The following is a 15,759-nucleotide window of genomic DNA, read 5'->3' on the forward strand; positions in this document are numbered from 1 at the left end:
TCTCAGTTGTCTTCCGTTTCATTCTCCTTGCATTTTTATTGCCTCTTCTTTGTAAAGCTTCTAACTTTTCTTCTACTCTTGATGATCTTAGAATAATAGAATTGTAGAGTTAGAAAGGACCACAAGCATCATCTAGTCCAACCCCCTGCAGTGCAGGAATCTTTTGCCCAACTTGGGCCTCAACCCCATGACCCTGCGATCCATGGGTCTCATGGGTAAGAGCCTCACGCTCTACCGACTGAGCTCGTTAGGTGAATGTCATCACCCTTTTTTATTCATTTCTGTGTTCACTCTCCCTTTACTGGTGCCTTGATCCATCAGTTTTCACTTTGGTCACATATCCACAGTCATATATCCATTTTGAACTAGATGGTATACGGCTATGAACTGAAAGCCACCACTTTCCACTGCAGCTTGCATGAAAGTGAGGTATGATGTAGAGACCATCTCCTTTATGGAAGAAATGGAGGAAGCATTGCTGTTTGTATGCCATCTTTGTTCCATTCACAAAGCCAATACCGTCCCTGAAACAGGAATGTGTTTCCTACCCTGCTCCCCGCCCCAGAATCTAAGGAATCTAAAGCTGCTGTAAACTCTCAGAACTGGCCCTAGATCATTTACAAGGGGTTATGGGGAAGATGGATTCTGATATTTATGGAGTGATGAGTAGGCAGAAGATTGTACATAGTGATACTAATCTGCATTAAAAAATAACCCATTTATTAAATCACTGTTTCAAGCATTTTTACAGAGTGGCTGAAAAAGCAACATCTCTTCCCCCTGCAAGAAAAACTAAAAATATTGGTATAAGCTGGTCAATTGCACACACAGAGAGAAGGTGGAACATGGGACTGTACAAACTTGTGTGATATTGAAGAAGATAAATAAAATAGACTGAGGTGTGGATTTAGTTCAAATAGCCACAACTGAGGGATTCTCTTGATAATTAGTCTTTTCTTTAATAATAATGATAAAAATACAGCTTTTTATCTTTCAAAGGAATACTTGTCACATCCTTACTCTGGAAAGCAATTTTGGTTATACAGTATGGAGAAAGTAGTCCTATATTCTATGCAACTGGAATAAAAAAGAAGGAACTTTTCCATTGAGTTACCAGTGGCTAAATTGCAGCTGAGAACTTCAAAAATACTTGCTGTCTTCTCAACAATTGAATCTGATTTCAATTTTGGCAAGTTTATTTTATGATCTACGAACTGCTTAATAAGTTGCAATAGAGTCTGCTAGAAATTGTCATAGCCTAGTAACACTGAGCCTTGAAATAAGCCTACTAAGTCTGCCTTTGATCACCTTTCCTTCAACAAGAGACCCTGCAAATATATATTATACCACTTAAGTCTATCACATGTTAGATCTCCTGAAACTATATATTATGTTATGAGAGAGAGAGAGAGAGAATACTTTTAGTGGATGGCTTTTCACCAAGGCCCCAAAAATTCAGCAGAGTTTATGCAGGGACAGGAAATACCATCTTGCCCATGTTGAGATTGGTAAGCAGAGAGTTGCTTTTGTCCTCCCTATTTTTGTTAGTGGGCTTGGCTGTTAGATGAATCCCTGTGAGAAAATAAAATGAGCTAGTTGCATACTGTAGGGTTCACACTTTAGTTACAAATGCAGCTTATCAGTTATGTTCAACAAAACTTTTCTGTTTGTGGTTGTATCTACAGCACAATATCGGGCTTAGGCAGGAGTTTGTGTCTTATGCAGATCAAGTACCTGGCTTGGCTCAGCAGGAGGAGGAACTGACAGAATACTTGATACTGCAAATCCCAAAAGTTCAAAACCTTGTATTAGGCCCCCCCTCTATATATACACACACATTTAGCTTTAAAAAATTAAGTTTTGCAAAACTTCATGTCTCTGCGGCAAAGTGCTGCTTTCTTTATATTGCTTTCTTAATGTTCTGTGCAAGCATGCTGAAGTTTAGAAGGTTTTTTTTTCTAAAAGCTATCTTAATTTATATTAGGAATCATAATTTCCTGTGTTGCAACTCCTTCAACAGAAATTGGGTTTTGATTATATTCATGATCTTTTAAAGCTCTCTTTTACGAGCCCTTGTGGTCACCTAACTCAGGGAGTCCCCAACTTTTTTTGGCCTAGAGGCTTTGAACCCTGATCCCAAAAAAGTGGGCAAAATACAGCCCAAAACAAAAAAAACACAAGCAAAAAATAAAGGCAACCCTCTTCAAATTAAACCCAAATGGGAGTGCCCAAAGGTGCCCACAAATAACGTGTTGTGGGGGCACAGCCCTAATTCCTGGTGGGAGCAGGGGCATATCTAGGGGTTGGCCCCTGCTAAGGGAACAGGCTCAGGAGTGCAACAAAAACCGCACCTCTCCATTCTGGCTTGGAGTGGCTAGGAGCGCACCTGCCCATCCATGCACTCCCCAGGCTGTTCCTCTGTTGCTCTGAGCGAGGGCTCCCTCCCCATTCAGCCTGTGGTGCTGTTAGAAATGCAACTTTTTGAGTTTCTAGTCCATGGTTTCTCCCAGCTTCAGAGGCACTGATACATCTCCATGCCAAGGGCACAAGTGGGCCTAGGTATGCCTCTGGGAGAGGATGGTGAACTAAACAGGTTACCACTTACCTGCAGTGAAAGGAGCGAGGGGTGAATCTCAGCTGAGAAGACATAAAGAAAAGCAGTTGTTCAAAATGCTCCAATGATACAGTAAGCTTTACCCAGTCCATACTCATTTCACAGACTGCTCCTCACCTGTATAGGCCGTAGTCTCTCAATGCTACGATGTTCTGGGATAGAAACCCCCTCTGTCTGATCTGTGGGTTAAAGCCAAAAGAGAATTGATCACTGGAAAACATATGGTGGGATTCTGAGTCTGAGTGGTGTATGTCACCCCAACCCTTAGACTGCAGCTTGCATTGTAATCATTACTACAGTGAACTATAGTGTACAATGATAGCATTGTTGAGTACTGGAGGGAATATGGAAGAATAAAAGGTGTGTCTGTTAGCAGCAGGGTACTTTCTCACCAGAGAAGATGTTGAGGTTGAAGCATGGGGTTTCTTGTTGCTGCCTAGCACTTTGATTTTGCCTCACCATAGGGGTGTGTGAGTTGACATTCATGCTGGAAGTGTGAGAAAAGGCAGGAGACGCCCTGAAAGAAATTGAGATGAATGGTGATGAGAAATGCAAGTTACTGTGGCAAGTAATACTAGTGCCATGGCCTTTTTATGGTCATGTGATAATAGTATCCTGGAGGGAATACCATCCCTCACCCTGGAACTCACCTGAAGAATAAACTTTGAGTGGAACCTGGAGAAGGAGTAGCTGCAAAATAGAACAAAGTATTATGCCTCAAGTGACTATGGGAGAGTCTGTGGAAAGGTGACGGGAGAAGAACAAAGGTAAGCATGTAGGACTTTACTTTTCTTAGATACAATAATGTATCTGCCCATTTAAAAGAGGGGACAATTTCCCCTCTTGGACATTGAATAAGCTTCGGAGGAGGCTGAATCCTGCATTCTCCTATTCCTGGTCTTCCATTGCCACCTTTTGGTCTTTTGTATTATTTGTAGTCAAAACATATACAGCATTCATAAGAACAGAGTCTGGGATTCTGAGGTATACTATTTCTGATACTGGAGGTATATGCCACTAGCAGCCTTCAATAGTCTTATGCTTCATGAATTTGTCTAAAACACATTAAAGCCATCCAAGGTGCTGACCGTTACAACTTCATCTGGTAGCAAATTCCAGAGTTAAATTATGTGCTGTGTGACTAAGTTGTTGTTTAGTTGATTAGTCGTGTCCGACTCTTCGTGACCCCATGTGTGACTAAGAACTTCCTTTCATTTGCCAAATTCATTATAAAAAAATCTATTGGCTTCTAGTATTATGAGGAGACAAACTCTATGCAGCTTCTCCATACCATGCATAATTTTAGACACTTCACTCTTGTCCTTCCACCTTATTCACAATTTCTCTAAACTAACCCCCCTCCGCCAATGTAGTAGATTTTCCTCATAAAGGAGTTGCTTCAGTCCCTTGATGATATTCAATACCTTTTTCTTAAAACTTTTCCTGTTCTACAATATATTTTTAAAGGTGTGTTACCAGAACTGTGCACAGTATTCTTAAGTATGGTTGCACCATAGATTTGTATAATTGTATTGGATATATCACCCCTTTTCTTACTATCCTGTACAATTTGGCCTCATGGGCATCTCACTGCTCATCCCTTATTCCAGATCATTTCTGCACAGGTTAAAAAGCAAAGGTACTAATACCAATTCTTGATGACCAGTATTGTAATAATATATTGTGTTACAAAAATTCTATTTATTCCTACTCTCTGCTTCCTCTTTAGCTAGTTACTGATATAAGTGAGGATCTGTCCTCTTATCCCATGGTTGGTAATCATACTCAGGAATTTTTGATGAGGAATGTTTTAAAAGTGTTTGGCACTATGTTTGACACTCTCAAAGAACTGCAAAATGTTAATGGGACAAGTATTACACTTGTAGCAAACATGCTAGTTTTTATTCAGCAAGTCTTTTTATGTTTGGCAATTCTTCATAATGCTCTCCACCAGCTTTCCTACAACTGACATTAAGCTAACTGGGCTGTACTCTCCTAGATCTCCTTGGATCCCCCTTTTAAAAATTGGTGTTACATTGGCCATTTTCCAGTCCTCCAGTGTGGGGGCTGATCTTACAGACAAGTTACATATTTCCAATAAAAGAAAAGCAGTTTCACCTTTGAGTTCTTTAAGAATTCTTGAATGGATGCCATTTGGATATGATAAGTAAATTTGTTTTTAATTTGTCAGTATAGCCTAGGACTTTGTCTCTTGTCACCACTATTTCCCTTTGTTCCTCAGGCTCTCTTCCTGAGAAAATTAGTTCAGACATAGTGACCTGCCCTATGTCTTGTGCAATGAAAGCATTCATTCAGCTTGTCTGCAATCTCCTCTTCCTCCTTTAGCACACCTTGGACTCCTTTATCATCCACAGGTCTAACTGCCTCCCTAGTTTCCTGCTTCTAATGTATATAAAAAATATTTTAGTGTTGGTCTTAATGATTTTAGTGGTGTGTTCCTTGAATTCTTTCCCCCCCACCCCAATCTCTTATTGTCTAGTTGAATTTCCTTTGCCAAATTTTGTGTTCCCCTACCTTTTATCTGAGAGGGACCCAGGTGGCGCTGTGGGTTAAACCGCAGAGTCTAGGGCTTGCTGATCAGAAGGTCGGCAGTTCGAATCCCTGCCACGGGGTGAGCTCCCGTTGCTCGGTCCCAGCTCCTGCCCACCTAGCAGTTCGAAAGCACGTCAAAGTGCAAGTAGATAAATAGGGACCGCTCCAGCGGGAAGGTAAACGGTGTTTCTGTGTGCTGCTCTGGTTCGCCAGAAGTGGCTTTGTCATGCTGGCCACATGACCTGGAAGCTGTCTGCGGACAAACGCCGGCTCCCTTGGCCTATAGAGCGAGATGAGCGCCGCAACCCCAGAGTCGGACACGACTGGACCTGATGGTCAGGGGTCCCTTTACCTTTTTACCTTTTATCTGAAGCTATTTCTTACCATTTATAGAGTCAGCTGGGGTCATCCTAGTGGATCCTGTGACATGCTGGGTATAAGTGAGAAATCTCAGCTTTTTAATATTATCTAGAAAAGTTTTTACATGGTAAAATAAGGCAACAACATTATAAACACCTTAATTCTAAATTTTACATTACAATTCAATCTGCACTTGTTATTTATGTGTCCCATAGGCCTTATCAGACAGATGATATTAACAGCTCCCACTGACCTTGTTGCAGTTATTGCCTTGGTGAGTCGTTGGCAACAGGAGAATAGTTCTTTTGCCATGGCAATGTATTAAGTACTGAGCACTAAGCCTTGATAACATAAAACAGTGTGTGACGAGGACAAGGCTTCTCTTTTCATGGGCATATTATATCAATGGCTCCTGGTTCTCAGAATTCTCTGTGTCACTGAGTTTTTGAAGATCAAAAACAACATATCCATCTTATCTTTTCCTTTTCTAGGTAAAGGACAGAAGTGGTGGAGACTCACTTGCCAGTTTGATAGCTGGCTGATTCTGGAAGAGATGGCATCCATGGAAGATGAGCGACTATGGAGAATAGAGACACAAAAAGTCCAGGAGTCACTGGTGGGAAGGCTAGATAGGCAAACAGACAGATAATATCTATGCATTGCCTCTACTAAGAGGTCTAGATTCCTAAACTAGAATTCAATTTTTGATGATAGGCTACTGGACAGAGGAGGGATGATAGCATGAAGTGTACTAAGTTTAGAGTTGGAATTTTGTTTTACTTAAAGAGGAAAAAATAAACTGAAATTCCTCTGGAGTTGTGAGCAAACTCCTACATTTTTGCTGTTGTTTTTATAACAATGCCTCACACCTGCAACCAAAGAATATGGATTTCCTGATTCACCTACCTGACTACCTCACTGGAGTGCTGGGAAATAGGTTGTGGTGTAACTGCAAAATATGAAATAGGTTACTGTAGACAGTAACAACATACTGTGCTAGAGAAAACATGTTGGTCTGAGTCATTATAAGGAAGGTAATAAATATTCATCTTCAAGGGCCAAAAAGACATGTGTAAACCTTTACCCTGATTTTATAGAGAAATATTAGAGCATATGTTTGTGCCTGTCCATCCCTCTCAGGGAAACATGTTGGATTGCATGTGTGTACATGTGCAAATGCATTTTTAAGATAGGTAAGTAGCCACTTATTGCTTTGTGTTCAGGGCCAGAGCACATGCATTCACATGCTCATACACAAACAGATACACTGTAATGTGAACATTTGCTCAAGGGCATTGACGAATGCCTACAGAGGCCCCATCTTTCTACCTACCTCTGGGTGATGGGTGTGTGACACCGACTGGCCTTGGAGTGCTGTTTCTGCAGCAAATTGAAATGAATTTTGTTCAGTCAGGGTCAAAGGCATGTGACTGTGCCCCAGATGTTTTTTCTGCCCTGTGGCCTCAAACTCAGCTCTATCATTTTGCCACAGATATATTGCTGTCTACATTTTATGTGCTGCAACTCCTGGCAAATGTTCCAAGAAGGCAGAACTAACACACTGACCTGCTACTGTGGCGGTGTCTTGGAAAAGCCTGTTGAGAGAAAAGGGTGGGTTTGCAGGACCCAAATGCAAATATAAGGAAACTGCAGGGAGGTTGATTCACTTTTCCCATCCCAAAATTGACAAAGGCATGGAGGAGCAGAACTTGTTTCTACCAGCAGATGGTATCTGGAACTCAATCACAAAAAATGTGATTTGTTTCCAGCAAACGGCTCCTACCTTCATGTTGTTACACTTTTTCTTCAGTTCCCTGTTCTCTCTCCGTATCGCCTCCAAATTCCTAAGCCAAGGAGAATAGGGGGAAAGAAATGGAAGATAGGTGGTCTGACTAATTATATTACATTGCCTTAGTATTCTTCCAGTTATACTGTTGACGCTTTAGGCGGCAACATTTTAGCAGAGAGATGTGGGATTTATGTCTGTGGGGTCATGCAGACCAATAGTTCCATTTCACATTAACATGTTATAATGTCTAGTACTAATGGAATAGGAATATGAAGTCCTTTTAAAATATCAGTATACATATTTATCCCCAATTGGTTGCTTTATGTGAATAATGTTAATGCAGGAGCCCGCTCCACCCCTTACCAGGACCCTGCCATCAATAATAAAAGAGCTTCTTACAAATTAAATGAGAATTCAAGAATATTTCATATGAACCTTCTTGATAATGTTTTCAGGAGGGGGAATAGGTTATACTGGGAGATAATGACTGGCCCAAGATCACCAAGTGAGTCTCAGGACTAAACAGAGATTTGAACTTAGGTTTCTGCAGTCCTAGTTCAACACTTTGATGATCTTCCTCATGATGGCTCTACTAAATCCTGCAGCTACAACTAACACTGTTTGCCTTAGTTCATGGGAACACAACCTGCTTTTCCTGGATAGTTAGCTTCTGGTGAGCTTCCTGAAGAGCTCCCTCTGCTTTTGAAGCATTGCGTTTGTAGAAAGAAACTAAAAGTTCCATCTGGCCCTTCTGGAACATGCACACCTAGGAAGAGAAACAAAAAAGATTGAAACCCAGTCTGCAACCCAGTCAGATGGGCAGGGTAAAATTATTATTATTATTATTATTATTATTATTTGCTCTCCTAGTCAAATTTGGGGACTGTAACGCTTCAGGAGATCAAAAATGGATTATGGGTCCTTTCAACTCTAGGGAACATACTAGACGGGAAGCAAGTGGCATAGTGCAGTGGTACAGCATTTGCCTTACATATAGATGGTCACAGGGTAAATGGGACAGTGACCCACTCACCTCAGTCTGCCCCCAGTTAGTCCCCACTTGTCTACCTCCTTACAACCAGCCCTGTGAGTGGTACTGGCTGTCAGCTTCCTCCTCCTTGGACTCAGTTTTACCCTTGTACAACTTGACGGAGAAATATAGGAACAAAACCAGAATTGGTGGGCTCTGTCTGTCTTAGGTTCCACCTATGGTGCACCTCTTTGCCTGCTGCCCTGCCATTCTCAATGGGCACCAGCCACCACAAGACACAGGTTCAATGTCTACCAATCAGAGTAGACTGGGGTAAATGAAGAAATTGCTTTTGTTATTTTTTTAAATACTTGTAGACTACCTTAGGAACTTTGTTGTTGAAGGTGTGATATATACACATTTCCCAAATAAATAAATACCTTTATTATTGCCACTACAGTAATATCCACCAATGAGAAGTAGTATCTTGCTCAGGGGAGGGAGCTGGTCCATAATTACCAAGGCTTGTGAGATATACATAAAATGGCAATCCTGGCAGATTTTAATGTTCAGGTGCTGCTGATTCTGCTGAAATCCTATCTGATTATTAACTAGTTGGTCTGCATATTTATATGGCTCTTTTATCTAGATTTGTTATAGTAATTAATTAGCCAAGTTGGCAAAGAGGACCACTATTATTATTAACCCTTCCCCAGATTGGCTATTAACTAGTCCTATAAATGACCTTGTATTTAACCCCACCCCCATAGCCCCAAGCCATTGGAAATGGGGTGAAATGTAACTTCTTTTCAAATCATATTCTTTGTTTATTAGGCTAGGAAATTAAGCTGCTACAGCTGCTTCCAGACTTGCTATTTTGTGGCTACGATTCAGCCGCATACAGCATTAGCAAATCCAGGTTGCTCAGTGTTTAGTTTACTTAACACAAGCCTATTTTTAAATAACAAGCTTTTGAGGGATAAGGAAAGTGATATAACATGTACGGAAAGTGAGCGATATTTGCTTGGTATAACCTCCCTACAAACAAATTGGAATGAATGTTCATTATGCAGCCAATTTCACAGAACCTCCCTGAAAACTTTGCGCAAACAAATGAGATCAATGCTCAATAAACAGGTTGCCTGAAGCAATTTTGGTTTCTTCCTTGTTTGCAGGAAGGACCCCTTAAACATACTTCTGAATACATTTTCAGCATACACTATCTTTAAGCTAACCTGCTTTTTATCAAAGACCCACAATTCCACAAATTCACTCCATGTTTCTTGACTGTCACCAGCATTTTAGGACCTATGAGACAATGCTCACAGGGTATGTCATTCTTACCTGAGATAGATGGGTGATATAGTTGAGAGCAGTTTCAACAGGGCTTTTGAAAAACTTTTTTTCATCTTCTTTCATCTGTAGATCAGAAACACAAAGAGGACAAGATAAGTCCCAAACTCTTTATCTTCCAAAGAGGCAAAGCAAACTGAGATATTCTAGGTTTAATCAGCTGGTAATGGGATGCAGATGGTGCTGTGGTCTAAACCACTGAGCCTAGGGCTTGCCAATCAGAAGGTCGGTGGTTCAAATCCCCGCGATGGGGTGAGCTCCTGTTGCTTGGTCCCTGCTCCTGCCAACCTAGCAGTTCGAAAGCGCATCAAAGTGCAAGTAGATAAATAGGTACCGCTCTGGCGGGAAGGTAAACGGCATTTCTGTGCGCTGTTCTGGTTTCGCCAGAAGCGGCTTAGTCATGCTGGCCACATGACCCAGAGAAACTGCGGACAAATGTCAGCTCCCTGGGCCAGTAAAGCAAGATGAGCGCAGCAACCCGAGAGTCGTCCGCAACTGGACCTAACAGTCGGGGTCCCTTTACCTTTATTGTATTTAAGAGACTGGTGTTCAAATCCCCTGTACAAACCATGGCTAAGTGTGAATGCACTCATTCCCTGGCCCTGCTGCACACACATGCATGTTTTCACAGCAAAACAAATGGCCACTTTACTGTTTCTACAGAAAACCTGAATTGATGTTAGCTCCAATTGAGCAATAAAAAGTGGGTTTTCACAGGGAAAGGAAAGCTTCAGGGCAAAAATAACTAACACTTGGACATAGAGCTTTTAAGCATGGACTTGTAACGTTTTAGCCTTATAAGAAAGCCTTGTGTATACTTAATGCTCCCACTTTCTTGGGAAAGCCTTTATTCTTTTGGGCTCCATACATGGATGTAAGCCATTAATCATGGGCCATATGACCCTAGCAAATTGTTTGAGGGTCAGGTTGCATTTTTTTAAAAAGAGCCACTTCGTAAACATAACCGCATCCTCAGATAGGAAGAGCTAGCAGCCCTGGATCTCTCTGGTGGTGAAGGTGGTAATTCTGCTCAATATTTCTTTCTCTGCTTCATAAAAAGAACTCCATACATTAGCCAAAATGGATGTGGTACAACTAGAACAGGGGTCCCCAGACTAAGGCCCACGGACGGTCCGGGAATCAGCGTGTTTTTACATGAGTAGAATGTGTCCTTTTATTTAAAATGCATCTCGGGGTTATTTGTGGGGCCTGCCTGGTGTTTTTACATGAGTAGAATGTGTGCTTTTATTTAAAATGCATCTCTGGGTTATTTGTGGGGCATAGGAATGCGTTCATATTTCCCCCCCCCCAAATATAGTCTGGCCCCCCACAAGGTCTGAGGGACAGTGGACCGGCCCCCTGCTGAAAAAGTTTGCTGACCCCTGAACTAGAACATCAGTGTTTCAGAAAGTCCATGGAAACAAAGGAGAATATTAGATTCTGCTTTAGAGAAACTACAACTTACATTATTATTGAGAAACAAATATTTGCAGCTGGTTCCACATGATGGGCATTTATCTGTCAGGATTAAAATGCAAAAGGTATTAGAGTAATATGTGGAAATTTATTATAAATAATATAAAAGTTCTTATATCACAAGGTGGGTCAATCCTCTATAATTATGAACCAATTTTCAAATTTGTTAGATCAGAGGTGACCTATATAGTGAGTTCCAAATGTCATCGGACTCCCAACTCCCACCATCCATGACCATGGGAGTTGAGAATCCAGCAATATATGGAGGGTACCATGTTGGCTACCCTTGCATTAGATGGTCTTTAAAAAGCAGATTTGAAAATTTTAGTATTTCTGACTGCTGGCTTTTGATCAGTCAAGTTCTATTGTACGGCTGACGAATCAAAACATGAGCAATATGTTTTCATGTGCAGGATGCAAGAAACTCATAGGAAAGTTCACTACCTAGTCGTCTTCTGAGGGTGTGTGTAGGAAGGCAGCATCGGTGACTGAATGTTGCATCCCAGACATGGTATAATCATCACGCTGTTACTCTTACCTGTACCAGCACATTTTTTGCAAAATATGTGTCCACAGCTGGTGACATAATAGTCAGATGTGTCCTGGATAAAGCACTGATTGCAATGAAACCAGTCCATGTTGCAAGGAGGACAGGTGAGGCAGAGGTCCTCCCTCAGCTTCTGTTAAGAAAGGTGTATCAAAAGGATATGTCAAATTTTACCAGTACATGGCACATTTAAGACCCATTGATTTCAATGGAATAGTTAAACTTAATCCCTTCCCTTTGAATAGCAGGTTCAGAAAATCACAGGATTTAAAACTGTAGCAGTAAAGAAGAAAATATTACGAGATGCAGTTCTGCTGCACTCTTAGTCAAGAGTCCAGTACTTTGTGGCCACCACCATAAGACAGAAATGTGAATCTGAGGTGCAGATCCTCATGGTTGTTGCTTTTTAAACAGCAACACTATCGTCCTGCTTTTAAATGACAGTTCACATCTGTATTGTCATACTGATGTTTCTGTCCAGTGGTGCTGCAGCAGAGGCAACCAGATCTATAATTTTTATGGTGTAATTTGTTTGCATTGGTGTAAATCATGATTAAGCAGCAGCTTTTTCTGGCCTCAGCACCATATTTAGGGGGGTTTGGGCAGTTGCCCCGTACAGGGTACTGAGCCAGGGGACACAAAATCGAGAAGATCAGTAATTTAGAATATCCATTAGGGAGCACCAAATTTTGGCCTCAGTCAGGGCACCATATTACCAAAGTTCACCACTGTGGCCTGCAAAATTCATGAGCAGATCGATGGGTCTCTGTGCCTCATAACCATGGTGGTGGTGGTGGTGTTTTTGCACCACTGGCATATCAATCTCTACAGCCACAGCAGGTGCTTCAGTCTTTCTACAGTTTTTTACTTCACCCCAAAAGGCATGCTCCTCCACTCTCTCCTGCGTCAGATGGATGCCAACAAACACTGGGTCTATGACTTTTACAATGTAGCCCGTGGACCTGAATGCAAGGTTAGGATTTGACAGTGGATTTGAGGTACCTTAAGGTGCAACAGTGTGGATCCAGTTTCATTTTTTGCACCACACTGAAGTGCCAGTGTGCTGAGACCATTATATTTTACTGTTCAATCTGAAGAGTGTGATTGGATGGTAGATTTTGGAGGGTGAAATCCAAAATATACATGTTTTCACACACTTACAACCTGGTGTGTTTGATCCATTATTTTTTACTGTGCAAGTCCATGGATACAGATATGAGTGGCGATTTGGTGGCAGGATCTGTATCTTGGATTAATGTTTCTGCGCCATGGAAGCACCTTAGGTGCATTTAGGTCTGTGCTTTTATGATGCAGTCCCTGGAAAAGGATGTTGAAAATGGTTTGAGGGTGTTTTTATGTGGCCTGCACACAAAAATCAAATGAATTTAGGAGGATCCATCTGTTTATGCACACAATAGATTAGTATGTCTTTTAAGGCACGGTGAGTGTGTTGTGTCTCCTAAAATGGACTAAAAGGGACAATTGTCTGAAAGCAGGGACTATGGTATCAGGGACATGTACTAGAAAACAGGGACTGTCCCTGCCATCCAGAGACAGCTGGAGGCAAATTCCTATTGAGAGCAACAAAGGAAGAACATGACTTAAAGGAAGTGCTGAAGGAATCCACATTTGGAAAGCGGCTTTCCCAAAATTTCTAAGTGAAGGAGGGTCAGGGACCAGGGTCTCCCACACCCACACTAATAAAAAGGATTTGCATCAGAACAGCTCCTTCAATACCTCTTTTCTTTCTACCCCCACTCTTCTAACCCGCCTGTTTTTCATACAGCGATTGCCGTCTGAAAGGTCAGCTACTGTATAAAATTCTCAAATTTATAATTTAAGGCAGGGTTGCTTCACACGCCGATAGGCAAGGCAAATTCCCAACCCCCCGCCCCCTGCCTGTTTCCCGCCCTTTTCTCGGCGCTGAGCGAAAAACGTCCGTTAAAAAAGGCGGGAAACGGGTTGCGCGGGAGGAGGGAGTCCGGCGCGAGGACTGAAGGGGATTAAGGAGGAGGGGGGAGGGGCGCAGATGGAGGGCGGCGTTGTGGCTCTGGAGAGAGAAGCAGGCGTATAAAAATGGCAGGGTGGGGTGGGTGAGGAAGGGGCTTGAAGGGGGATGTGAAAACTAAGAAAACGGAATGGAGGCATAGGAGAGAGGTTGGGGAATCTGAAAGTGGCCTCTGAGAGTTGGCGGGGACGGGCAGGGAGTTCTTGAGGTACGGTAAAAGTCGGTGGGATTCAATTTAAGTATTACTCAAGAGTTGACCCGCTGAAAACCATTAACAACTTGTGCCCATTAATTTCCATGGGTGGGTGAGTGTGTGTCCGCCCGCCAGCTCAGTGGGTGATTTTGGAATGCCTTGTTGATGAGAAAAAGCGAAGAGGTTTTGGCAGGGGTTGTGGATCCTCGCTGGCTCCTTGGATCTGTCCTTGGGCAGCTGTAGGGAAAATGGTAGATACTTGTCAGTAAGCAGAACAGGGAGATCCAGCAGGTCCAAGCATTTCCAACCTGCTTTTTCTTTGCCTCAGGAAGCTGTGCTGCTGGAATCGCCTCCTGCTGCTTAATGAAAGAAACCTGCCAAAATACTCTCCAGGAAGTGAGGAGCAATAAGGGGATAAAATGGCTTTTGAGGGCCGTAGATGCAGGAGGAGCCTAGAATGGGGACGAGAACCTAAATATGGAGGGTGTGGGATCCTAATATGTGGAGGTGTGGTCCTTTTAAACTGATACCAGAAGGAGGCAGAACCAGCAAGGCCAAGATGGATTTTATTTCATAAAATTAATACACCACTTGATTGTTTTTTAAAAAAAACACAACAACCCTCAAATCAGTTTACAAAAAGGTAATCTGGTAAAATGAAGACGAATTCACAACCCTACTTTAAAACATACATAAATTAAAATAGTAAAACAAATTAAAATTACTTAAACTTTCTAAGCATCTGGGTAGGTGTGTCTAAACGGGAATGTTTTTAGCAGGCACTGAAAAAGAGTACAGGGAAGGCGCCTGCTTGATGTCAATTGGCAGGGAGTTCCAAAGTGTCACTGCCATACTAAACAATTGAGTTTTTACAAATGTGGAATGGGGATTATGTGGCACCTGTGGCAGTGCCAATTCTGCCGATTGAAGCGGCCAAGTAGATGCATGTAGGGTATGATCTTGGAGATAAACTGGTCCCAAGTTATTCAGGGCTTTATATGCTAATATGAATATGCCTTGAGCTTGGCTCAGTAGCAAATTGGTAGCCAGCGCTGATCTCTTGAGTGCAGGTGCTATATGTTGAGAAGGCCTTGCCCCTGTCAGCAACTGCGCTGCAGCATTCTGCACCAGCTGCAGCTTCCGAATCAAGCACAAGGGAAGCCCCACATAGAACACATTGCAGTAATCCAGTCTTGAAATAACCAATGCGTGAACTTCAGTGGCAAGGCCTCTCGGCCCAGGAATGACCGTAGCTCTCGAACCAGGCACCATGGGGGTAGCCAGGATTTATTTTAGGGGGGCAGGCATCATGTTGTGCGGAGGGGGCAAACCCGAGCTATCTGCAACGCAGTTGGTCAGTTAGTTAAATATTTTTATTTATTTACGCCATGCCAGCCACAGTTGCTAAAATGCACTTCTAGCCACTGAGTCTCCAATGGAACTGGATCCAGAAGCACCCTCAAACTATAGGGAGCAGTTGAATCCTAGTTAAATTTCGAGATTGGGGATGTGGAGGGAAGGTATTAGTCATGAGATGTTTACTGCAGTTTTGCTTCATGTCAGTTCCACTTTGATCTTGTTATTCCCCTTTTTCTTTCGTTCATGTGACTGCCTTAACCCACAACTCTAATGGATTGTCGTGCAGTTGCTGCTGCTGCTGCTGAGTCGCCAGACACTACCCCTGCCGTCCCCACACCCTGCTTTTTCTCATTCTCTGCTGTTATCTTCTCTCCTTCCCAGCCCTGACCTTTGCTCTAGCCTGTTCCTGCTGAGATGACGATAAAAAAGAGTCAAGGGTGCTCCCCAAAGGCTGGACTTCACCCCCACATTGCAGGAGAACGTGCGAGATCAGCAGAGATAGCAGAGGGAGAAATGTGCCAAGCAAGGGGAAGTGGG

The 15,759-nt window shown here is 42.4% G+C and overlaps 1 protein-coding gene across 1 annotated transcript; it reads right to left on the minus strand.

Moving 5' to 3' along the window:
- Nucleotides 1–1,833: 1,833 nt before the first annotated feature.
- RNF212B (ring finger protein 212B) lies at nt 1,834–13,472 on the minus strand. The gene is made up of 15 exons (XM_033170305.1): nt 13,400–13,472; nt 11,654–11,795; nt 11,105–11,157; nt 9,631–9,705; nt 7,967–8,082; nt 7,311–7,371; nt 6,861–6,930; nt 6,434–6,476; nt 5,932–6,104; nt 5,552–5,635; nt 3,265–3,304; nt 3,007–3,131; nt 2,732–2,793; nt 2,606–2,637; nt 1,834–1,921 (listed from the first exon to the last, which is right to left on the minus strand). The coding sequence occupies exons 1-15, from the start codon at nt 13,442–13,444 to the stop codon at nt 1,846–1,848; spliced, it is 1,197 nt and encodes a 398-aa protein (XP_033026196.1). The 5' UTR covers nt 13,445–13,472; the 3' UTR covers nt 1,834–1,845.
- Between the last annotated feature and the right edge of the window lie 2,287 nt (nt 13,473–15,759).

The sequence above is a fragment of the Lacerta agilis genome, chromosome 14, assembly GCF_009819535.1.
Source record: "Lacerta agilis isolate rLacAgi1 chromosome 14, rLacAgi1.pri, whole genome shotgun sequence".
NCBI lineage: Eukaryota > Metazoa > Chordata > Lepidosauria > Squamata > Lacertidae > Lacerta > Lacerta agilis.

Bases quoted from the DNA above. Each gene is read 5' to 3' on its own strand.
- RNF212B (XM_033170305.1), bottom strand. From the start codon at position 13,444: ATGAAAAACAGGCGGGTTAGAAGAGTGGGGGTAGAAAGAAAAGAG. The intron at 6,477-6,860 runs GTAGGTAGAAAG...CATATTTTGCAG, and splicing joins CACACACCCATCACCCAGAG to TTACACCACAACCTATTTCC. The intron at 3,305-5,551 runs GTAAGAAATAGC...TCTATTTTGCAG, and splicing joins CCCAGCTGACTCTATAAATG to CTACTCCTTCTCCAGGTTCC.